Genomic DNA, 26,441 nt, shown 5'->3' with positions numbered 1-26,441 from the left:
CCAACTTGGCTGTTAGCCTAGATGCTTCTACTCAGGACCACTTGAAGTTCTAGCAAGACCAAAGAATTGGTGCCTTCACTGCCTGTCGGTATATGCCTAATCCTCGTGCAGGAGAACTTCAGGTCCTTAGAAGCCTTTGGGGTGTCTGAGATTATTTCTCTTCTCAACTAAAAATGCAGAGGGGAGTGACTGCTGGTTTTCCTCCATCTGGGCTAACCAGACCCAAGTCCATGAACCTCATAGTACAAATCTAAAATCTCCTTTTTCGCTTGGCCTGGCTAACCCAGTGGAAAGGAAAACTTGTCTTTCTGCTTAAGCATTTTGCCTTCCATGCAAAATCCTTTCTAGTATCTCCACACATGCCCAGGGACCTGACATAATTGGCTGCTTTGGAGACATCTGAAATATAAACATCAGAAACACTCCGCCCCTCTCCTGGGTCATGCCCTGTGCCTGCAGCAAGTCTGCTGGGGCTGATTGCTCAGGTTCATCCTGACTAGACCTGCCTGACTGGGAGTGTAGTTTACACATACAAAGCTAACTGCTTCCACAAAGGGCTACTTGAGGCCCTAACAGAAATGTGAAAAATCACGCAGGTAATCATGTAGAGCCCCAAATTTACTTCTTTAGCAAAAGTACTATAAGAGAGGAACAGGGCAGAGAGTTGAGGTTGGCCACCAGGCTGACCTTCCTTCCTGCAAGCCCTTTGGGAAAGTCTGAGTCAGCAAGATAAGAGCTCACCACAGAATGGCTGTGGTGTGTGGGACCCCCAAGGCAGCCTGCATCCATTGTTACACATTCACCTTTCTGCTACTAAGTGAAAAAGGCAAAGCCTGTCGTTAAAATATTCATCCCAATCACCTTGCAGTGAAATCCAGCCCTCTCCTCTGGAGGAGAGTGTGTCTTATGCTGTGCATGGTGACAAAAGCTTAGCCCAGTCATTTCACCACCAACCACTCTCAGAATGATCAACAAGCTAGTTTGAAGGTAAAGAACCTTTGGACTGCAAAATATTTTGCTTTTGCTTTCATAAAGCAGAACTTCTAACAAGTGCTAGTGGTGACTTTGACATCAAAAGGCATATAGAATTGGGGCACTTGGGTGGCTCAGTCGGTTAAACTTCCAACTCTTGATTTCATCTCAGGTCATGATCTCAGGGTTGTGAGATCAAGCCCCACCTTGGACTTTGCACTGGGCATGGAACCTGCTGAAGATTCTCTCTCTCCCTCCTCCCAACTCATCTTCCCCCTGTGTGTAAGCACACATGTGCACGCTTGCTCTCTCTAAAAAATTAATTAATTAATTAAAATTTTAATTTCTTAAAAAAGCATATAGAGTTAACAGTCCATTTATGGAGGTCATGCCATTAAATTTCGACTATAAGCAAGATCTAGAAATCATCTGTATACCCATAAATGTTGAGACCAGTTTTTTTTTTTAAATGTAGTACATTCATACTGTGGAAAGCCATGAAGTCACAAAAAAAAATGATATACATCTTTAAGGGCTAATATGAAAGATGTCAAAATATATCAAGTCAAAAGGCAAGTTATAGACCAATACATATACTATTGAGTACTATTACTCTTATGTTTAAAAAATTATCTGTATAGGGCAACCTGGGTGGCTCAGCAGTTTAGTGCCACCTTCAGCCCAGGGCGTGATCCCGGAGATCGGGATCGAGTCCCACATTGGGCTTCCCACATGGAGCCTGCTTCTTCCTCTGCCAGTGTCTCTGCCTCTCTCTCTCTCTCTCTGTGTCTCTTATGAATAAATAAATAAAACCTTTTTTTAAAAAATTATCTGTATGTTTGATATGTATAGAAAGTTTTGAAAATCTCCAGAAGAAAATGAATGATCAAAGTGTGGGCCACAGTAAGTACAAAAATTGAGTGTGTATAGAAAGGTTATAGCAATTTGATATTACCACTACATCCAAGTCAGTGATCTGTTGAACTTATTTTTTTTTAAATGGATTGGTATTCTGCATGCTTTTGGGTCCTTTTTCTGTAATTGTTCTGATAATTAATTTTTATGGTACTTTACAAAAGTATTGGTTTGTGAGGATTGAAAATAAGGAAAAATTATTCCTTTACCACAGAACATTTGAGAAGCACTGTTCTAGGAACACAAGCAAAGAATCCTATTTACACTTTTACTTCACACTTTCCATCTTTATATATTGTTTGAATTTTCACTTTGAATATGTGTTACTTTTATGATTAAATATTTTAAAATGTTTAAATTTATTTGTGAGAAATGATACCAGGTTAATGGTTTTATATAGCACACCTTTCTTGATTCATATGTTCCAAAGCCTCAATCTCAGGGTCTTTTGTGCCTTCTTCATGCTGAAAATAGTCCAAACTTCACAAAGAAACATTTCTTTGGGAGGAAGGCCAAAGGGTACCACGAGAAATGGGAAGGCAGTGACCAGTTGAGAAAGACTCCTCATATTCTGGAAAAAAAAAAGTTTTCCACATCCTTAAACACAGCTGGAGGAAGATTGTCTCTCACAGATGAGAGTGCTAGGCTCATGTCTCATTAAAATCTCCTCACTGGATTACAGATCCAAAATCCTCTGGGGAGCCTTGTGCACCACGTAATGTTTCTCGCTTTGCATCTTCAATTATGCAACTTTGATTTAGCTGACAGATGTGAAGCAGTGTGCATAGCCAGGCAATCCCCTGGTGGCCACACATGTGCAGAGGGAAGCAACAGAGCACCGTCTTCCAGCTCCATCTGGCACAAGCTTCCAATCACTCAGAATCTTTCTTCTCCATCCACCTTCCCTCAGCCTGTACCCTCCCCTCCTCCACTCAAGCCCTGGCAAGGACTAGATGGACACACCTACTTTTACTCAAGCACCTCTTCCTTTTGGAGAGACTCCCAAGGCAAATGGGAGTGGTGTGCCAATCTGAGAGACCACCTTTTTTATTATGGGATGGCACCACCCCAGCATTCCATCAAGCTTTTCAGTATAGAAATCGGCCAAATCCTGGCTCCATCCCAAGCTATGACTGCCAGGACCATATAGACAAACATCTGGCTGGATGGTTGGAAGCACTTGGCTCAGCTGTGCAGGAAATCCACTTTCAGCTCTGAATCCCAGGCTCTCATTTGCAGTCTTAGTAGAAATGCCAGGCCTCTACACAGAATCCACTCAGCCTCGAGGAGGAGAGAGACAGCTCTGAGCTCATCACCAGAAACATCAACTGATGGCTCTATAGGACAGATAAGTTGCCAAGCCCCATGAGAGTGGGGGGTCTCATAGGGATCAAGGACTACCACCACAGGGCACTGACAGAGATGGAGGGGAAAAAACCCACATTTGTGAGTGTGCTTGTGTGTGTGCACACATGAGATTCATGGGATTGTTCTATGTGCAAAATGCCCACTTTCTGAATACAGGGTTAGTTCTTCATGGTGGATGGTAACTGCAGATCTTTCTTAGGTATCACACTGTTTCTTCAATGAATAGGGAACTTTACCTATGGCTGGATGAAAACTGTTTGGTGTCCAGTTTTTCTAAAATATGGTCAGATAGCAGATTTCTCCCCTTTCATTATTATTTAATATAAGTGGGAGTATGGTTTGGACCACGGTTGTCAAGGGTTGAGACTAAATTCAAGTTAACAGTCATGATTATTGAGTGTGTATTGTTGTTAGGTTTTTTTCATCTCATTTCCTCCGTTCTTAGCACACCTGAAAAACATGTATTTATTCCTTCTTTGCCACATATTCTGTTATTGCTGGTGAAATTTTTTTCTGTGAGACTTCTTGAATTCTGTGGGAAGGTATAAAAAGAACAAGGAGGTAAATTTGATTCTCCCTTATATTAATAGTTTCCTCCCTTGTTTTCCTCTTGGACACCGTCTTTCTCTGACTTTATATTACTCTGGAAATATTTTAAATGCTCACCGTGTATATGCTGTGTGGTTTGGTGTAGTAGACAGACCCCAGGCTTCAAGATCAGAGACAACTGGGCTTCAGTCCCATCTCAATTACTTCTTAACTATGTTGATATGGATAAGTTACATAGGCTCCAAGAGTTTTTGTTTCCACATCTATAAATAAAGATGAAATAAGATTACATATGTTAAGCAACTCTTATTAAATCTTATTTCCCTCCCCTTTAATGTACTTGGAACATATTTGCTCCTACCCATCCCCTTTCATTCTATCATAGTCTTAAAGAAGAGGGGTAGGTTTACAGAAGCAGGTTACATATTTGTGTGTGTGTGCGTGTGTTATACATATACATAACAGAATGGCGTGAATGAAACAGAGCTAAATTGGTCTTTAGCCATATGAATGGAAGTATAACATTTAGAACATTGAGGCAATGGTCTGGCCCTACTGTGTCCAGATGAGCCTGTACTGAGTGTGGATTTTGGTCCATTTTGGTCAAATAATGAGAGGTCTGAGGCCCTGTCATACAAAAAGCTAAGGAGTTAACTTAGAGAAGAGAGGCATCAGGGTGCTCAGTGACCATCTTCAAATATTTTGCAATTCCTTAAGAGGACTGGAACGGGACTTATTCTATATTTCCTGGTGTATTAGTCTGGGGTCTCCAGAGAAACAGATACAATAGAATATACACATACCTATAACATACAAAGATTACAAAGAATTGGCTCATGAGATAATGGAGGCTGGTAAATCCCAAATCTGCAGAGCTACTGTCCCACTTCAAGTCCAAAGTCTGGAAGAAGGAAGAGCTGATGCTCCCATTTAAAGGCCATCAGACAGAAGAATTCTCTTCTATTTGGGGAGGGCCAGCCTTTTATTCAATTCAGGCCTGCAACAGATTGGATAATACCCACCAACGTTATGGAGGATAATCTGCTTTACATGGTATTCTGATTTAAATGTTAATATCATCCAAAAACATCCTCACAGAAACATCCCGCATAATATTTGACCAAATTTGTGGCAGTCAGACTGACATAAAATTAGCCATCAAATCTAGTGATCAGAATCAATTGAAAGTCACCTGAAAAAAAGAAAGAAAGAAGAAAGAAAGAAAGAAAGAAAGAAAGAAAGAAAGAAAGAAAGAAAGAAAGAAAGAAAGAAAAAGAAAGAAAGAAAGAAAAAGAAAGTCACCTGAAAACAGAACTAGGCTTGAGGCAAGAGGGTCTGTCGCCTCAGGAGCAAAATTACTCAGGTCAGAGGGGTACTCAAAAAAGGATGTGGGGTCCTGGCATCTAGTGTCTGATCAGGAGCCAGGTGATGTCATAACAGGGACATTACAAAGAGAAATCAAGCTTCAGAAGAAAGGACTAAGGACCCTAAAGGGGTCCAAAGATAGTAGTGATGTCCAAAGATAGTAGTGATGCTATAATTCTATATTTAATATTGACTTTTCTTCTGGTTGGTCTTACCAAATTACTTGATATTAAGTCTTCAATACAGTGAGCAACTACTATGCATTGAGTTCCTATAGGAAGAAGAACATGTCTGAAGAGCATGACCTAATTTTATAATTAGATTTTAGAACATCTTAAGAGACTACCTTGGAAATCATGTTTTCTCCATCCTCCTTATGTGAAGAAAGAAGCAAAAGTTTAGTTACAAACTGCTGCCTTGGATTCTTCCTTGTTGTAATTTTTTCCTAAAGTTTTCCATTTCTAAATTTTTTCTCTCTTCCCATAGATTTCGTCTTCTAAATACAAGTCTTCAGCTGAGCAAGTATCTTTCCAATGAGGTTTCCCCTAAAGATCCTATCATATTACTAGCCTTCTCCTATTCCTCAGAGCAACCAGTTACCCTCCTGCTTAATTTTCCTTATCCTTATAACTTCTCACACTTTGGCATAATTTTTTTTATTGTGGCAAAATGGATGTAACATAAAATTCATTACTTTAACAATGTTTAAGTGTATAGTTCAGTGGCTCAGTGGCATTAAGTCTATTCACATTGTTGTGTAACCATCACCACCATCCATCTCCAGAACTCTTCATGTTGCAAAATTGAAACTCCACAACCATTAAATACTAACTCCCCATTCCCTCATCCTACGGTCCCTGACAACGACCCCTCTACTTTCTGTCTCTGAATTTGACGCAGTATCTCACATAGGTAGAACCATGGAATATTTGTCCTTTTGTTTCTGGCTTAATTGATGTAGCACCATAATGTCTTCAAGATTTATCCATGTCAGGGTGTCTGGGTGGTGAGGTCAGTTAAGCTTTCAACTCTTGGTTTTGGCTCAGGTCATGATGTCAGCATCATGAGATCCAACCCCACATCAGGCTCCATGCTCAGCACAGAATCTGTTTCTCCCTCTCCCTCTGCTCCTCCCCCTGCTCACGCTCCCTCTCTCTCAAATAAATAAATAATAAATAAATAAATAAATAAATAAATAAATAAATCTGCCCTAATAGGGGTAAAGTGGTAGCTTATCATTTTTTATTTGCATTTCCCGAATCATTGGTGATATTGATATGACATCATTTTATTTACTTGTTTATTATGTTAATTGTCTTGTTCCCCAAACAGGATGTAGGCTCTGTGATTATGGGAAATATGTCCAACTTGTTCACCATTTATCTCTAACCCAGAGGGCCATAACTAGCACATAGCAGATACTCAATTATTTGTTGAATGAATGAATGAATTTACTGGAGCGAAAAATTCAAAGTCCAAATATGAAATCCAAATTAATTTTCAGGTACTTATTTTTTATGCCTGAGATAATAAGTATTGTAACCTTTCCATTACTTAGCATTTCTTGGAAAATGAGAGAAAAATATATTTGTATATTTGTGCCTTTCCTGCCTCAGGGACAAATATGCAGATTAATAAAATATTGTACCTGGATCATTCTAGCTTATAGACTTGATAATTGACAAAATCATAGCACATTTGCTATTTCAATGACCAAATTATATGTACTATTGGTAATTAGTACCTGGCTCAGGTAGTAGGTGCTCAACAAATACTTGCTGATAAGTAAATGAATGATCCTGAAAATATTAAGCCATTGGTAATTAAAAATAGAGACTATATGGGAGGGACTTGAAACTCCTTAGGACAGAGCCCCAGATGGTGGCTTTGGTGGGAAGAATAAATGATGAGTGGTAATGAGTGGGTCATTCAGAGGTCTTTTGTCTTCAAAACAAGTCCTCAATTTAGAAACTAAATCTGTAGGGGGATCCCTGGGTGGCGCAGCGGTTTGGCGCCTGCCTTTGGCCCAGGGCCCGATCCTGAGGACCCAGGATCGAATCCCACGTCGGGCTCCCGGTGCATGGAGCCTGCTTCTCCCTCTGCCTGTGTCTCTGCCTCTCTCCCTCTCTCTGTGTGACTATCATAAATAAATAAAAATTTATTAAAAAAAAAAAGAAAAAAATAAACTAAATCTGTAGCCACACTCTCCATGCAGTGTCGCTTCTCTAAAAATCAATCACCTGCAGAACTTCAGAGATGCCTGAGTTCTTTGTTGTTGGTTCATTCCATAAAGCATAAGGAAGGTGTTTTCGTACGTTCCTCAGCTCAAACAGCCGTAGGTGTGGTCCTGCTTGCTTTACAGCAGGGGCTGCTTCCTGTTGTACCTGTTCTGCAGAGGGCACAACTATTGGCAGAATGAGAGAAAAGTACCCTCATTTAAATTTTGTTCAAGTGTTTAAACAGTGAAAACATGCTTTCTGCCAACCACAATTTCTGCTAGACTTGATAGACAGTGGTGGAATGAAATATTAATTTCTTTTGAAAAGATGTGGGCAAGCTAATAATCTGGTTTTGGTGTGTCTCAGTGTTATTCTAAATAAGCCCAAAGAGGAAACCAAAAAGTAGCCCTCAGAGGAGCAAGGCAGCCAGCAGGTGTTGGGGGAATGCAACCTGGGATTCTATTCAGCAGGGACTGATGGTAAAACTATCTATAGCTTCCTGGTCTCAAAGGCCAGAGATGGCCATGTCAGAGGCATGGAGCACACTTGCAATTAGCATTTTTTCACTGAAAAAAGCAAGTACACTCTAGAATAGAAAATGGAAGAAAGCGAGGACAATTTCATAAAGTTTCTAGAGGAATTACCTGATCAAATGGTACTGAGTACTCTGGCCTGATTCCTAACAGATAGACATCCAGGTAAGAGCAGCCCTAGGTCATTAACCTGATAGGCAAGTTTTTGTTTTTGTTTTTTTTTAATTTTTCAGTTTGTAGTTCTTGGACCTTCTGCGTCAGAATTAGGGGTAGTATTAAAAATACATATTATTGAACATGCACTCAGATCTACCAAATCCAAATCTCTGGTGGTAAGGCACGGGGATCCTTTTTTTTTTTTTTTCAGGAAAGGGTGAAAAACTCCCTCAAAATGCCCCTCAAACTTTGTTGGCTAGAATTCAGTTACATGCTCACATCTCATACTATTACAGGTGAGGAGAAGAAGACCAGGTGATTAAATCAATCATGCCAGGGTTGGAGAGAGTTCTACTTCCCTGAGCACATGGCCTGGAGAGTGTGAACACTAGAGTCAGGCTCTGACAGCATGGGGAAGAGATGAAGCCTATGTTTCTTCTGTTGCCATTTCATGAAGTCTACTCATGTTAGCTGGAGGAAGTACCCACAACTTTCCTCATTGATAGCCATTTTGGTGAAGCCTACGTGATTCCAAAGAAACCAAAAAGAATTGACATTTGGTAGGAAAGTGAAAAAGATTGATCTTGGAATAGTTTAAAATACCAGATACAAGTTTCTATTCACAACACTGCCAGACTGAGTCAGTGGGAATACAATGCATTTGTTCTTTTGTTCCACAAATATTTGCTGAGCACCTATTATATGTCAGGTCCTATATTTAGCCCTCGGGATATGTCAACAAGTAAGATAAACAAAAGCCCCTGCACTTTCTTCATGAAGCTTACATCCTAGCGAGAGCAACAAAGAATAAATAAAACAAGCAGGTAAACAATAAAGCACATTTGAGGGGGATAATTCCCATAAAGGAAAAGAAAGCAGGCAGAAAGGGTAGGGACTCAAGTCGAGGTGTTGCGATTTTAAATAGAAGAGAAGTAAGGTCCAGCCTCTCTGAGAATGTAATTTGGTACAGAATTTTTTTAAAGATGTTATTTATTTACTCATGAGAGACACACAGAGAGAGGCAGAGACATAGGCAGAGGGAGAAGCAGGCTCCCAGCGGGGAGCCCGATGTGGGATTCGATCCCAGGACCCCAGAATCACCACCTGAGCCGAAGGCAGAAGCTCAACCACTGAGCCACCCAGGTGCCCCAAAACCCAGCATTTTAGCCAACTAAGCAGAGACTGACGCCTGAGCACTAGAGACACAGTCATAGAAGGAGCACAGGAGCAGAGGCGGATTGACATTTCCCAGTGGGTCAGACACCGACTCAACCCGAGAACAAAGAATCAAGCACAGTGCTCAAGAGCAGAGATTTGGGAGTCAAGTAGACTTATGTTCCTATCCCAGTTCCTCCACTTACCAGCTGTTTGACTAGTGAAAAAATTGCTAACGTCTCTAGGTCTCCCTGGTTCTTCCTATGAAATGAAAAGAGTGGAAATCTATTTCATGTAAAAATTGAATGAGATAATAATTGTAAAGCATTTAGCACAAGGACTGCTATTTTTGTTTCTAAAGTTTCTCTCAGTAGTCTCAATTCTGTTAGAATCCCAAGCTGTCATAATGCTACTCCTTGGGGGCCTAATGTAGTGAAATGAAGGTCTGTTAGATCAGACTGGAGTTTGTAACCTGCAAAAAACTCTGGTCCAAGGCTTTGTTCTTTAGGGTGCAGACAATTGTTGAGTTGCATTTAACTACAATGCCACTAGGGGGCACCTCAAGAAATTAATTTTGAAGCTTACTGTAATAACTGGCAGCCATAATGAGTTAATGAACTTCTAAATGTGACTTACACTTTGGGAGTGGCCTGTTCAGTGCACTTAGTTCACAACATCTTTGGCCTCAACCATGTATAAGTTGATTGTAGCAGAATTCCACAACAGGGTGTGAATTCCTAAGGTACTGGATCATACACTTAGGTAAGATTCTATTTGTGAAGGACATCTCTAAATTCTGAGGTTTTCTACCTTAGTTATGTCAAGCCCTGCTATATCAAGCTATTAAATCAGTCTACTTATTACAACCATGTACCAACTCATTTTCATAAGCACTTGTAGAGAAAGCTGACATTAAAAAAAAAATCTCTATTCTGGCAGTAGTGCTTTGGAATTAATTTGCTCACCTTTTGTGCCAATGGTTTTTCATGCTGGGTAAACAGCTAACATATGGTTGAGCCAGAATTCAAACCCAAGGAGTGTGGCTCCAGAGCTCACATTTCTACCCACTATATCATATTGCCTTACTGACAGATAGCATCGAATTAATGCTAAATGCCAGAGGGTGGTGATAAAGAACAGGAGTGGCTATTGTCAAGCAATCTATAACCTGGGTTAAATATGGTAATTATGTGAATAATGCATACTCTAATCAATTAAAAATATACAAATCATTTAAACTGTGAATATGGATCATGTCTGGGTCCTATCTGTGTACATAGATCTCTATACATGCTTGCCTATATGTGTAGGTGTGTATGAATAAGTATATAGTTAATTTCTCATTTGAATATAATTATGTTCAATAGATATTATCTGAATGTTACCATGTGCTAAGCACATAATGTAATATGAAAGACAACATCTTGGCCAAGTATTGTAGGCAATTGTAATCTCAAGATTTTTGTCTACCATCTCAGAGCAGACTTCTTGGAGAAAATTAGGGTCTTATGGATTTGGGGACTACTAGGACTACTGCATCAACATTTGACCCTAGAGAAATGTGTTTAGCCTAGTGCCTGGAACAGAGAATACTGAATGAATGAATGAATGAATGAATGAGTGAGTGAATAAATGAATGATAGTTACTTCATGAATGGGAAGGACAGAAATTAGAAACACAGAAGGTAAAAAAAAAAAAAAAAAGGAGGGAGTTAGTGAGAGAATGGACTAAGTAGAATGGATGAAGCAAGGAATTCCCTCAGTGGGCCATGTTTAGCAGAGAGCTGGTGGGTGAAGAGATCTTTTGACTCCACCCTCAGTACTTCTTTTCTGGCTTTCAGTTCCCCTCCAAGAAATAGTGTTGCCTTGGTTGGTTTTGGGGTTTTGTCTGTTCGTTCGTTTGTTTGTTAAGTCTTTTTCCTCATAGTTGCCGTCCACAGGAGTGAAAGACTGCCCTTAAATGGTTTTTAGTTCCTAATGTAAATGTGTTTATCTTAATAGGCAAGGCAATGTGCTGTCACTGAATATTAATACACTTTTTCTACAGTCAGTTCTTTTTTTTTTAAGATTTTATTTATTTATTCATGAGAGACACAGAGAGAGGCAGAGACAAGCAGAGGGAGAAGCAGGCTCCCTGCCGGGAGCCTGATATAGGATTCGATCCCAGGACCCAGGATCACAACCTGAGCTGAAGGCAGATGCTCAACCACTGAGCCACCCAGGTGCCCTATAGTCAGTTCTAATTAAGTCTCTTCACAAAAAAAAAAAAAAAAAAGTAAGTCTCTTCACTTATAGATTAAGGAGCAATTAACACCACACTCTACCCACATGATTTACTTCAGTCACTTCTCAAATATCTTTTTTGCTCTTTCTTTCCTTAGGGTTTTCCATCAGGGTTCTGGTTCTTATATCACGCTAATGCCTTCTTTGGGCTGAGCTGTGCAACATGTTTAGAGCGTCCAGCACCCAGCCAACTTTCCAGGGAATCAAGCCATAAACCTACCTCCTAAATGATACTGACAGCTAAACTAATTTTTCTGTATCTTAGAAAAATCAAAGTTGTAGTTTATTTTAGACATATCAACAAAGTTTAATTGTCGTGGTAAAAATCATACTCAAAGTTCAGTTAAAAACGAGTGTTCAGGAAAACTTTAAAGAATCCCTCCATACAGCATATAATGAAAGTGGCATGGTTTGGGGTAACAAATATATCCAAGGACCATATGCAGAAACTTAATTCAATTAATTCTCTGTAATGAAAAATAATAACTATATTGTTTGTGCTCGAAGATCTGATATGAGTTGAAGCAGGGAAAACTTTTGTTTGTTTTATGTTACAGTGTTAGCTAAAACTTTTGTTGTGTTGCATTGCCTTGAAGTTCAATTGCTGGTTTTAAAAGACGAATCTGTGTCACTTAGTCTTTTAAGCTGTTTTTCCTCTCCTTTGAAGGATACATAGTTTTTCCTCTCTCCTTTGCTTAAATGAAAATGGCCCCAAGATGCATGCAATTTTGTGAACTTCAGATTGCAGATTCCACATAATTCAAATAACAGAGCCATGAAACTCCACTCTTTCATTTGGATTCTGTGAACCACTGAGACTTGTGGAGAATAAATGATGTCAGAATAATGCCCTAAAGGTATAGCGTCGGGGCCAGAATCCTGCCCTGGGATGTACACGACCCATCAAGCAGTAGAAGAAGCCTTGCACTCATAACCCAGGGCTGAGTGCCGCCCTCATTGTTTTAATTACAGAGCTACAGTATGTGGGTAAGAAACTTGGATTTGACAACAGCAGAAGAAAGAGGATATTGTATGCCTTCAATCAGCTTTGTATTAGGAGATCCTTAAAGGGAAAATTATGTGAAAGAAAGAAGGAGGACGAAAACAAACTAGCAGGATCCCTATTTCAATGTAATTTGGAGAAAATGACTGATTTGGGTTGGTCATGTTGCCAGCACAGATGACTCAAGGCTTCCAAACAAGAAATGGAAATCAGGAGGATGCCTGAAGCCTGAAAGAAGAACAAATTGTGAAGATATGATTGACTGTAAGGCTTCAGAATCAACTGTACCAAAGATGAGCTTGGATCAGTGCCCAGAACAGAACTGAATGGTGATGTTCATTTAGGTTCTGACTGTTGAAACAAAATAAAATGTAGTAATTGTGCTCTGTTAGGTACACAGACGTGTTAATGCTTTCCAATTTCCCCAACTGGGGATCTGGTGTCACTTTCCCTGTCGTTCCTATTTCATGCTTCACCGGTGAGTATTATTGCTGCTCTGGACACTTACTGAATGCCAGGTTTTTGGCAAAGAACTGGGATCCAGGTGAAAGCATCCCTCTCATGCTGCATGTGAGTGTGCCGCAGGTGGCTTTGAAAATGGCTTTAAAACTTGGAAATCATTTCTTTAATTGGCCTTTTCAGGCTTGGATGATGTGTACCTCAGTCCTGGCATTCAGTTATGGTTGCTGGACCTTGGCTATGAGTCTCAGCAATTTGGGCCCCAAAGCACTTCATCTCTGACAACCAGGAAAAGCCTCAGTTTCCATTGGCAGCAGATCTGTGCATCGATCTTTTCCTCTCTTAGGGAGCAAGACATCTTATTCACGGTTTTCTTGCACTCATCTTCTCAGTAACCTATCAGCTGAGTCTTCTGACAACCTTTCTGATGGACCACAAGGTTTAACTCCCTCGAAAGATCGGTTTTGAAGCAGGTACATATTGCCCTTTCTCCTTGGGGACCGCAAAGAAGAAAAGATTCCATGTTGTTCCTCACACCAGAATCCCGCTTACTAGCCCAGCAACTGCGGAAATTTCCCAGCCTGCCTGTATGAGCAGTCCAATTGCATGGTACAAATGACTTGCAAACAAACATCTTCTACATACTAAATTAGAAAAAAAAAAAAAACAAAAAACAAAAAACAGCAAAACCAACAAGGGGGTGACTCAGAAGGAAAAAAGGAGGGTCAGACAGGACATGTGATTTTTTTTTTCCACTCCGTTTTGGTTTCTTTACCTGAGTCAAATTTGAGAATGTGAAGCCCCGTCCTGTCTACCCACTATTTACCACAAAGTCTTTGGATTTCAGTAGCTGACTGAAAGCCAGTAACTTTTTTCCAGTCATCCAAATGGACTAAAGATGTTGTCAGGTACAAGATGTTTAATTAAGGATCTGTCTAGTCTCTTTGGGTGTCTAAAGTTTGGACTTTAAACAAGGTAACCTAAAATTAGACCCTACTAATGAGAGACAGCAGGAAGGCTTCTTCAAGGGTTCGGCTTGCCATGAATGAACCACCAAGACGGGACACAAACTGGAACTCAAAGGAAATTCCACATCTCCTCACTTCATACCATCAGCATCTTTTCATTGATTGGTCTATTACCTTGGAGCCACCTGATATGTTAAATAGCTTCACACTTTAAAAACGGGGGTGGGGGGAAATGAGGGGTAAAATTTTTTTGTGGGGTTTGGCACGAATCTGTGTTTAAAATAAGCTACGTATGAGCTGTGTCTTTGAGAAAAGAACACGTGCGATGCAGTTTTGATCTTCATTTTATAGATGTACATAAGTAATACAAGGCCTGTTTTGATTATACAATGAAAAACAAATGTGATCCAATATTGTAGTACTCTGTATCTACTTATGTTTCTGAACAACAACTCTCATTAGTATATGAACCACCATTAATGGCTTTGGCGACCTGGAATCCCATCTTGATATTTGCTTATGAGCTATTCCATGTGTGGTATGGGTTCTCTCATAGGTAATCGTCCTAATAGGATAGGGTTTTAATGTGTGATGGGCTTCTGAAAGAAATAATCTAAAATCATTTCTCAAAATGGTTCTCACAGACTCCTAAATGCTTTGCCTAACATTCAACAACTACCTTTACTATAATTACGATTTAAGAATTCTAATTTAAGGCTTTTTCAGAAATGGAGGTGTTAAAGGCTATTTGCCAGTGAAGATCCAAACTACATTGTACATGTTCTTCTCAAATTCTTTTGGCCATAGATTAACAGAAGATGTATCAGATAGTAAAGACATATTTTTAATTTCACCTAACCAGAGATCTGGAGATAGATTTCTAGGGTTGATTAATTCAACAGCCCAATTTTGTCATTGAGATCCAGGTCCTTTCCATCTGTGTACTGGTCTTCTTGGGTTTGTGGGCAATGATGTCTCATTTGACCACGGTACACAGGCACTTCGTGCAGATAGCACAACTAGCAAAGAAGAAGGACTTTTCTTTCCATGTGCCTCTTTCCTTTAGGCTAGAAATCCAGAACTTCTAACATACATTCCCCCTCTTCCACCACTGGCCTAATGGGCTAGGTTTGGATCATATGTCCATGCATGTGACAGGATTCACTGGCAAGGGAATGGGACCACCATGATTGGCTCAAAGAATTCTGCTCCACCTCTGAACTAGAGAAGGGGTTTCTTCTCTGAGCACAAGGGATTGTGAACACCTGCACTCCAAAAAGCAAAGAGAAATATCTGCTGGGTGAACAACAAGCAGTACACTCCACTGACCTTTTGGATAATAACAGTTTTCACCTTAATATATAGTATTAATATTTCAGTGTTTTATTATATTACTGAAGTACTGTCTTTCTCCTACAGACAGAATTATCCTGGTATTCCTCCTAAGTACAAAAGTTATCCTGGGAGGAGAAACATTTATCCTTAGGCCTGCTTTTACTTTTCTCGTTCTAATCCAACTAGAAAATACTTAATCAACAACCCAAAGCTTTCACCAAAAAATGATCTTGTTCATCTCAGCCCCAATCAGTCGGTTACGCAGGTAATTTTTCACGTTACTTGAAAACAGAACTGAATGGAAATGGGACTAGAAAACTGATTTTTGATCCCCATTTCTGACTTTTCCGAAAGTAAGAAATGATAAGACATATTTGCAACATAAAATAACTTTTCAAAAGTCTTTATAGAAATAAGTTTATTTCAAGAATAATTGCAATAGAGTGTAGCCCAGTGGTCGAGGACATGGACTGGGAGGACAATGGAACTTGATTACAGTCCCTGTCCCCTATTTAGCAGGCATGTGGCAGTAGACCTCACCTGCACACACAATAATGTGTGTCTGTGTGAGGGCTACCATTTAGTTCAAATTACCTCGTTATGGGAGGTCTTGCATTGGTTCTTGTGCCTCTTCCAAAGAGTTCTCCAGTTGGCTTGATATTGGTCAGAACTTAAAGCCAGAATGGTGGCATTACTGTCTTTTCAGGGAAAAGAACTGCTATTAATGCTACATACACATTAGAATTAGTTTCCATTCATCTACAGTGTAGACTGGATGTGTCAGTCTGCCCCTTGAGAAGTAAGCAGGATAAAGCATGTTGATAATGGGTGTCACAAATCTCTTAACTTCCCTTGTTGTAGTCCTCATAAGCCACATGCTCCGCATTTCAAACCAAAACTACATGAAGGCAGAAAAATTTGGCAGAGTGAACAGTGCATTTGGGTATAAACATTAGTTCTTTAGCAGGAAAAAAAAAAGGTATCTCCTTCATAGAATGTTACAATTCCCTTTTGCTTTTAAGAATCCGTATATCATACTTTACATTAGGAAAGCTTCCAGTAATTATCTAGTCAAGTCAGAAAAGTAGATCATCAGCTTGGACCCTAGCCCACTACATTCTCTTTCATCAATTTTGGGTGTGACTCTTCTGATTGGCCCAAGTGCCAATCTTCACTGGCAATAAGGCTCTTCATGGGAGACAGCATGACATGGAGGTACTGTGGCAGCCACTTTGGCTATAGAGGCCATGAGGCTTACTTTCTGGATCCAGGATTTTGGGTTGTTAAGTAATAAACCCAATTCAAAATTATTTAGGTTAAAAAAAAGGGGGGATATTTATTCTAAATGATACTCGGTATCTCAAAGAATGAAAAGCAAAGGGAAATGCCAATATTCAAGAAGGGTTAAGATGTAACTAAGAGTAAAAAATTGTTGGCAGCAGGGTCATACTCACAGCACCAGAACTTCTCCATCTTGCTTCTATGTTTCCCTGAATGGTAACTTCCTTCTTTTTTAATCACTGCAGATTGACTTTCTCTAAATGACAGAAAACATGACTGCCATTGATATGCTAGCTTTTATCTTAGAGCTTCAACCACACAGAGGGAGACTTGACCTTTACAGTTCTAATTCCCAAGTCCTGAAGAAAAACTCTGCTAGATCTAGCTTCAATCAGATTAACTGGGGCAAAGAGACAGAATACCATTTGGATCCATTTGGTAAGGTGCCCAATCAACCAACTGCCTTCAAGCAGTATCGTATTGTACTAATGTGTTGGTTCCAGTGTTTTAAAAAATTGGGTGGGGCAGTTCCCAAAAGAAGAGGTGCTAGCCTGATTATTCTGTAGATGTCCACTGTTGCAAGGATATACCGTGAAAACAATGCAAGGGAGTAGATCTAGCTTTCCATTTTCCAGCTAAAGCTGCCTACATCCCCGAGAATTTCCCATTAAAGCTATTCATTCACTGTTAGAAAGTTCAGGATGGTGGGATGGCTGGAGGCAGTGGCAGGGAGTTGGGGGAGGGTGGGAGATGATTACACATGAAAGGAACCAAGCAGAGAGAAGGGAAGGAGGGCGCATCAAGGAAGCATCGCCAACTTGAAGCAGAGGGCTCAGGACCTCCCAGCTCTTTTCAGATTAAATCCTTATGGTTCTCCCAGCTGCCTCCCTTCCCTCCTGCCTTACACCTCTTTCTAATATTTTCTCCCATCATTTTTAAAATGAAGACCTTCTGTGTTACTTAGAAGATTTCTGTCCTCCCCCAGAGAAGCAGTGCTCTACTTCAGGCAAAAGTTTGAAGTAAGGCAGATTTTTGTCTCTTCAGGAAAGCACTTCCCCATATCTTCCTGTTATTTTTCTTAGAACAACAAAATCCGAGGATTGGTGTAGAACGATTTTGAGAACGAATAAGTTCATCCATTGCTATACATATCCCATCTCTGGCATCCATGTCAAGTGGCCACCCACACTGCTTGACCACATACCATGAAGGAGAATTCATCACTTTTTGGGAGAGCCCATTCTATCTGTAGACAGTTCTGACCATTAGGAGTACTTCCCTGTATTAAGCTATTACTGGGCCAATAATGTGTCTTTTCTTGTTGCTTCACTTGTTGGTCTTAGTTCTACCACCTGGTAACAAACAGAAAAATCAAATCTCTTTCCTACATGCTCGCCTTTCAAGAGATCCGTCATGTTCATCATGTTTCCCCCTGTGATTATTCTTCTCCAGGTTGAGCAACTTCCTATAACTGTTCTCTGTTTTATTGGATTTTAAGTACATCTATTTTTAGCAGGGACACTCTGTTGTAGAAGCCTTACTTACTTAGATGTTCTTAATTTTTTCCCCCAAAACCAGACATAATCTTCCAGATATGGAAAAATCAGCACAGAAAGAACAGAACTAATAATATCTTTCATTATAGATATAGAACTTCTATTCAGGAAAATCACATTTATCTTCTGGGAAGACCTAACCCTATACTTAGTCCCTCTTATGCTGAAAATTATGTAATGATTAATTTATAATGATATGTAAATGATAAAGAGTAGTGGTATTTTAATTTGTAAGTGAATTTCAAGCATTAGTAGTTGAAATTGGAATGGGAAGGAGGGAGGGAAACATGAAGTCCATAGTTCTTCAAATCATATGTCTTGCTTTACTTTTTATTCACAATGCTAGCAAAAATTAAGTCAAGAATAGTGGATAGAGTAAGCCTAATTCAGGGGATCATTTTTTTTCCAGGGGATCATTTGATTCCTTTCTTCTCCTTCGTGAAATCCATATGCTTAACAAACATTTGTGTCCTAGTTACATAAACATACAGAGAAGACTCTGGGGCAAGCACACTAATGCATACTCAGTTCTCAAGGAGCTAACAATTTAGAAGCTATAAGACAAGTCTTTTGCTTCCCTAAGTGTGCTGTGTAAGCCAGTGAATCAAGGAAGAGCAAGAGATCACCATGTTGGATTGGGTGGCACAGTGGATTAGTACGTATAAACTCTTAACTTTCTTGTTCCAGAAGCACAGCTAGAAGCAGAACCCAATTTAAGGAAGTTGGAGTGAAGCTTAAGAGGTCAATCAGAGAAGCTCCAGCCCCTTGTTAAATGGACATCCTAAAATACAGACACATTGAGCCCTGCCTTTTTCTGTAGTCACATATGGGTTCATCAGGAAAACTGATTATCTCAGAAAATATTCTGAAGAATATTCCATTTATACATTTCAGGTTTAAAATGAGTATATGGCATATATATATATTTGTTCCCAGGGCAAGCAAATTTAAAATTTTGAATCTTAAAATCTAATATGAAGTAAGTGATGACATTTTATGAACCTTATCATATGCATATGGCACTCATTCTCGGTTTTGTTTTTTGTCTTAGTTTTTGTTTCTAAAAACGTTTGAATATGTGACAAGTCCCTCAACATTGGCAACGACAGTCATCCCAGGCTCTGTGAGACTACATATCAGCAAGGAAGTTTTGACATTTCTGTCAGCAACATATGTCCCTGGCTTTCTATCTCCATCAAGGAAGTTAAAAAAAAAATTGTGACTAACTCAGGACAGGGCCAGGAGCCCAGTTTCCGTAGCCATTGGAGCTTGTTAGTTTCTTAGTGTTAGTAAAGCTAAGATTAAATATTTATGCCCCTTGTTAGCACAGAAAATTCCAGTCTAGTGGGCTCAGGTATAACCCTAACCTCATTTGGTTACAAGGGAGGAAATGCAAAACTGTGGACAGCTTGAAGCTACCTACCATACAACTGAGAAAATAAATTGAAGATCCCTTAGAGTGAGGAAGGTCAAGTTCATCCTTAAGGTACAACTCATTATGGTCGTTAGCAATGGACCTAGGGGATTCCAGTCACAGTGTCATTTATTCTTCAGAATTTCATAGTGCTAATAAGTGTAGAATTTATAATCTCTGCATTTTAGAATTAAGAGAAAAGAAGACTTCATGGTTGGTGTGGTACATGGAATAATTGCGAACACTTTCAGATTAGTTGCTTTAGGGGACGTCTCAATGGCTCCGCGTTAAGTGTTTGCCTTTGGCTCAGAGCGTGATCCTGGGGTCCTGTGATCAAGTCCCACATCGGGCTCCCTGCAGGGAGCCTGCTTCTCCCTCTGCCTGTGTCTCTGCTTCTCATAATAAATAAATAATTTTTTTTAAAGAATAGTTGCTTTTTCCATAAACAAAGGCAGAATTACCTGTTTCCTGATTCATTTACACAAAATCTTTTCTTTCTCCAATAGATTGTTTGGTTTTTACAAGGGGGTTCTGCCGCCAATCTTGGCTGAAACACCAAAGAGAGCAGTGAAGGTAAGCAATTAGATACCTTTCCACCAAGCGAAAATAGACTGCAGTGACAACTTCAGCCCTAACATGCCCCACAACAAACTATGGAACATTAACGTGAATTAAACATAAGACAGTAAAGATTTTAATATGGAAGCTATAGCATAACTTCTATTATAATTAGGCTGGAGTCACTCTCAAATATTGGTTTATGGATTTTTTTTTTTCAGGTAAAGGCACTCCCTTCTGATGAGGAATTATACAAAAAGTACAGTGGTGAATGAAATTCATGTATTTGAACCACAGCAGCCACAAAACAGCTTGGATATTTTCTAAAAGCAATTCATAAATTTTCCTTGGGAGTAATAATTATTAAAGAGAGAGGGAGAGGAGAGGAGGGAAAAGTGGTAGAAAAACCTTTTTTTCCTAAATTAGTTCCATTTTATGAACAGAGCAAACGAATACACTGTATTTTTTTGTATATGATTCTCATATAACACATTTATTTGGCATGCTAACTTCATTTCCTACCTCACCCCCCTCCACCCGGTCTCCTCTGTTAAAATTCTCTATTCTGGTTTTTACAAAATTATTACTTCCACCATGCTGATTTCCATTCTTTAACCACATAACTATGAAAGTTTATGTACTACTTGCTGGTTCAGTATCTGGATAGGAAAACGGAGATCTGGCAAGACCTCCGGGGAAGAAAGAACTAAGTCTGATCATTCTTTTCTATGTTCTTCAGACAGAAGTCTTGATCACAGTGACTCTGGCAGGCAGGGCCCCCACTCCCACACCGACTTCACCAAATATGGCTTTGTCTTTCCATAAGAAGGATAACAAACATTTAGACCGAAATCTTCCTTTCCAACTAATGACCATAAAGCTTTTTTTCAGATACATTACCCAATTTGTACTCCCAATATTCCTAAAAGGTAAGATAGGACAATTTCTATACTCTTATTTAGTAAGTTAAGAGGATGTCTAAGTTAAAATTTTTGATAAAATAGCCAACATATATGTACAGACACCGAACTTTTACATTATGTCAAGATAGTAATTTAATAGGATTTAACGCAGGTCTAGAATTCAGAAAACAAAGCTTTAAAACATACTTTCTTTATAAATTCAGCCCCTCTTTGTTGCCATAGTTTTTGTGATTTTTATATTATTACTTCAATACAAATTTCATTATAAGGATCTGAATTGCAGTAGAGAATCTGGAAAAAGTTCACCAAAGTACACAAAAGGGCTGAATTGAATTATGAAATGGCTTCACTTGATAAAAGATTGCCCAAGTAAACAAACAGAGCAGAGTTCCTTTTCAAAAGGAAAGTCACTTTGTCTCCATGGAATAATATATTCATTTGTTCAGTGTTTTTACATGTATAAATAGAGTAGATTATAACTAAATTTTTTTCCTGGAATATTTTTCCTTAATACTATACATTGGAGATAATTTAATTTAAATTTGAAGAGGATTAAAGTTTATCAGTGTTGAACAGTCTTTTATGTAAGAAAAAAAGTTGAGCTTTACAAAACTGAGTTAGTCTCTACTTAAAAAAAAAAAAAAAGCAATGCTCCCTGCCAGAACAATGGTTAACAGATGAACTTTTGGGCAACTGGATATGGTGTATGTGTCCCAGACATCTTGTTTCAAGTCGATTTTACCTTAAAATTATTGAGACATATGGTAAGTGCATTGGCTTTTTAAGTATAACTTGGAGTTAAGTCTATCTTTGCCAGATGGATAGCACTAGTTTTTCAATACAATATATGAAAACATTCATTTTCTAGATATTTATCTTAGAATTTATGAGGAAAGCAATCATCTGATTGTAACAATTTCATACATTATGAACTGCATCATTGTATGTCATCAAAGTTTACTTCAGAAAAAATATTCAGAGACCATATATGTGTACATATATATAAATATACCCACACTCATATGTATATTCATATATACACATATATATATGTATGTTCTGTGAATATACATATGTGTGTGTATTCCCTGGTACTGACACTTCAATTACAATCAGCATTAGAAACAATGTCAAGTTTTTCTGCGCTTTATTCTTTGAAATGAGATTCATCATTAAAATAAGACTCATCAATGCCAAATAAATGAAACTTCCCCTTTCACAAATTAAGACAGAATGAATATTGCAGTGAGAAAAAGGAAATAAATACCCCAGAAAGAGACCAACTGGTCCTTCAGACATGGGAGGCACCATGTTCCAGGTTCCAAGGTCTGGTCTTGAGGTTCACAGGTCCAGAAATCCCATTTTTCCATGGATGGATTCTCAAGGACTGCCTAATGCTAACCAAACTCATGAGAGAGAATGAATTGTGGAGGCTATTTGTTCACCACTCTCCCTACACCTGTCATGGTGTCTACACATACTAGATGCCCAATCAATGTTAGATGCACAAGTGAAACATACAGAGAGAAACCAAAAGAAAGTGTATTGATTTATAACAGGAGACATTCCTATCCTATTCCCCCAAAATTCCTGCATCTACTATTCAGTTTCTGGAAGACCAAGGCTTTCATTTCCAGCCAAGACAGAGTAACAGAGACCAGATTTACTCTCCTGCCTGAAACAGCAACAACAAAAATGAACAAAATATATGAAACCACAATTTTCAAGACAGTGGACATCAGACAAGGAAAGACAGAGACGGGAAACAAATGAGATGAGCTCTATGGTTTGCCCCAACTTACTGCCTTGAGAAGTTTTTCCAGACCCAGGGCACATAGGGGAATTTTAAGCAGAGCCCAGTGTACTGCCTGGGTTGACATGAAGCTGACAGGCTGGAGGGGGCAAGGCAGCTAGAGTTCACAGGACAGAGGTACCAGAGAAGAGAAAGCTGCATACACAGTTCCTAAGCTCTTCAGAGGAACCCCTTAAATATTTAGCTGAGAACTGAGGAGTGCATGCACATGAGGAAACCAGCAAGGCCTGGGGAGGAGCCATCCAGAGCAATAGGGAGAACAGTGCTTGGCAAGCACGCAGGGCCAGGAATAGTACCTGTTCCCACTAGCCAAACTGGAGGGCCTTAAAATGCACAAGCTTTAAGAGAAGTACTCAGAAGCAGTTTGCCTTGGTAGTGGGGAATAATTAGCCCTAGTCTGAGCACTGCTTAGGTAGTTAAAAGTAAGATCCAAATGGACCAAATTGTTTCCATGTAATTTAACTGCATCCTGGACCAGAATACCTGGGAGGTAAGGTTAGGCATCAGATTGCTTAGTGAGCATGAATGAAAGGAAAGGAGAAAGTGCTGGAGAGCTGTATTCACCTCCCTCGCCCAACCACAACCTGACACTCTTCTTCAGAGACCACATGGCTGGTCCTTCTGGGGCAGCCCCTCTCCCTAAGTGAGACTACCAATTTCTAGATTATTGTATATAGGCTATGTATGACACAATCCATTTGGATTCCAGATTTTATGTTCAGGACTCCCAAAACCTTGATTGAATATGAATGTTTTCAAAACTCTTTTAGTCACACATCGGTACAACTTTCGGGAGGCAACTTTATTACATGTTGACCCTCCTAATTTCATCCTTAGAGTTTAACCTCATATCTTATGTGATAGGGTACTTCTATCACATCTACGTATTGATCGATGTTGTGGATGAGAAGCTACTGAGAATTATCATGAAAGCCATAAAGGAGTAGTGTTGTGTAGAGAGGAATTTAAATAGCAGCTAATCTACTAGTTCTTAAGAATATAGTTTTGGTATGATGTCTTCTAGGCTTTGAACATGGGAGACATTCAGTAAATATCTGTTGAATGAATGAATGAATTTTTTTTAGTAAATATTGGGTTTGAACTCTAATGATGACAGTTATTTTGCTATTACTGAAACTCCATTTTAAAAGATTTTAGCTTTTCCTTCCTTGGGATATTGCCTTATTTATTTGAAGTACTATTTCCTCATTTCAGTGTATAATATATTGTTCATTTCTTCTGAATTCAGTACATTAACAATTCATCACTGTGACTTTTGAGGCTTCTTTATTCCCAGGAACCTGAGTCATTTCATCCTAGCCATTCACCAAAAGCTTCCAGCAACACTGCTGATGAGTACCAGTTAGCTAATAGTAGTTTGGTTTTTCTAACAATTTTAGAGGTGGGATAGGAAAAGCCTAGAATTGCCCCAACACATAGACTTGGAATTCCCTGTGAAAATTGCTACAATGACAGGCCAAGTGCCTATCCCCAGACTTCTCCCTTGAGATCTCAGTTTGGTCCTTAATCCCTTGTGACTACAGAAGGTCAGAAATAAAGAAAAACAAAAATCAAAGCCACATCTTCACACTAGAAAAGAAAAAGGTAGTAAGGCCCTTTGTAAGGTCCATCCAATCCCAGAACTTCCCTGAACCCAGTGTTCAGTGTTTCCAAATATAGGTCATGAGCTATGAGTCATAAAACCAATTTAGTGGGTCACTAGATGTAATGGGTCATGACCAGAATAGAAATATAGTACATTACACATAGTGAGGAGGTAAACATTGCTTTACAGAAATGTTTTGTTTCAGTTATATATACAAGAGTACTCTACATTCATGTATGCATGCATGTGTGCGTGCATGCTGTATGAATACTTTTTACATAGATTGTGCTCAAAAATGTTTGAAATCTTCTGCCTTGAGGGACTCTGGGCTTCCAAGGTCAGGGAAGACAAGAAGACCTCAGCACCAGGAAAATTCTAGGGCAGAGAATCCCAAATTCTTAATAGTCATGGTTCAGCAGTGAGTAAGCATATGTCATGGATAAGAGTATGCACAGGCTTTGCAGTCAGTCTGTCCACTCACAAGCTGCAGGATGGGTATGTACAAAATAAGAATCATGATTGTACAATAAACTGTTGCCTCGCAGTGTTGCATGGATTCAATGCAAAGCACATGCAAAGATCTTAGAGTGTTTTCTGGACCACTATTACGAGCTATTACGAGCAATACAAGTAACTAAGGATCTGTGGTTCCCTTATTAGCCAAAGTGAAGAAAGAATGAAAATTAAGATTTTCTGAAAGTCCTATCTGTGTCAGCCATGTCAGAAAATCTTACTCAGGGCAGCCTGGGTGGCTCAGTGGTTTAGCGCTGCCTTCAGCCCAGGGCATGATCCTGGAGGCCCTGGATCAAGTCCCACATCAGGCTCCCTGCATGGAGCCTGCTTCTCCCTCTGCCTGTGTCTCTGCCTCTCTCTGTGTGTGTATCTCTCATGAATAAATAAATAAAATATTTTGAAAAAAGAAAGAAAATAAAATCTTACTCAAATTATATTACTTAAGGAGTACCCTGGAAGGTAAGTTTTGTGTTCCTGAGGACTAATAAGATCAGGTAACTTACCTATGCTTTAACAGCTAAGTAGTGTAGCCAGGATTCAGTCCCAGGACTGCTCCCATCAAACCCCCAGGAAAGTAAGCATTTTAAAGCCTAAGTCCTTAAAGCCTAAGACAATAGCACTTTTCCTTCCATGGTTAAGGGTTTCACCAAAACAGTGTGGCCATGGGTGCTATTTAACACCAGGATAGTTTCAGGGTTGTCACCATCCCCTAGAATGTTAGACCAAGGAGTCAGGGGTTTCTCTTTATTTACTGCTACAAGAGGAATCCAATAAATATTTCTTGAATGAGTAAATAAATGAATCCTTGATCTAGAAAAGTCTACATATGTAGTTGAGCTAAAGAAGCATGGCACAAAAGTCATTCCTGGGTTTTTAAAGAATCAAAATCTATCTGGTGACTTTGGAGCTGCCCAAGGACTCATAGAGCCATGTCTACAAGGAACCACCTCTTTCTAACAACAGAGTATTATTTGATCTCCAAATCTGCTTTTATTTCTTCCCCCATCTTACTGGGTTATAAAGTAATAGAGTAGAAGACATTCAAGACCGTAAAATACAAAGGCCTTTGCTGGGATCTTAAAAACCAGACCCAAGAAGGACCTAAGATTGTGCCTCATCCGTGATATTGGCAGCTGCTACTAACAGAGCACCCAGAAGCAACACATCATGATCAAGCAGAGTTGTTTCCAAAAAAAAAAAAAAAAAAAATGGAGTACAGAAAGAGTGGAGAAAAATGTATTGGGGGCACTTTATATGAAGTCTGATTAGATTTGCCTCCATAGAAATTTATTTGCGGAGAAAATTATATTAAATGTGACCTAATGAAGGAACATATAAAATCTTCATCATCAGATTTTAAAGGAATTAACAGCTCTCTTCTTGAAAGGAAAAAGGGGGGAATCCCTGGGTGGCGCAGCAGTTTGGCGCCTGCCTTTGGCCCAGGGCGCGATCCTGGAGACCCAGGATCGAATCCCACGTCAGGCTCCCGGTGCATGG

General features: G+C 39.4%; 1 protein-coding gene and 1 long non-coding RNA gene across 7 annotated transcripts in view; one reads left to right on the top strand and one right to left on the bottom strand.

Moving 5' to 3' along the window:
* The window catches only part of SLC25A21 (solute carrier family 25 member 21), a 470,243-nt gene that overhangs the window by 399,957 nt on the left and 43,845 nt on the right, over window positions 1-26,441 (top strand). For all 6 annotated transcript variants that reach the window (XM_038544546.1, XM_038544544.1, XM_038544547.1 and 3 more), the window contains one exon: window positions 20,038-20,104. In XM_038544546.1, coding sequence (XP_038400474.1) covers window positions 20,038-20,104 — 67 coding nt within the window. The remainder of the gene's footprint in view (window positions 1-20,037; window positions 20,105-26,441) is intronic.
* On the bottom strand, window positions 2,296-4,797 carry LOC111097003. Its single transcript, XR_005363152.1, has 3 exons — window positions 4,608-4,797; window positions 3,922-4,067; window positions 2,296-3,787 (listed from the first exon to the last, which is right to left on the bottom strand). It is a non-coding gene; the product is annotated as an uncharacterized LOC111097003 (long non-coding RNA).

The sequence above is a fragment of the Canis lupus genome, chromosome 8 (assembly GCF_011100685.1).
Source record: "Canis lupus familiaris isolate Mischka breed German Shepherd chromosome 8, alternate assembly UU_Cfam_GSD_1.0, whole genome shotgun sequence".
Classification (NCBI taxonomy): Eukaryota; Metazoa; Chordata; class Mammalia; order Carnivora; family Canidae; genus Canis; species Canis lupus.
The sequence above is the reverse complement of the archived record's forward strand: the minus strand, read 5'-3'. Positions and strand labels throughout refer to the sequence as shown.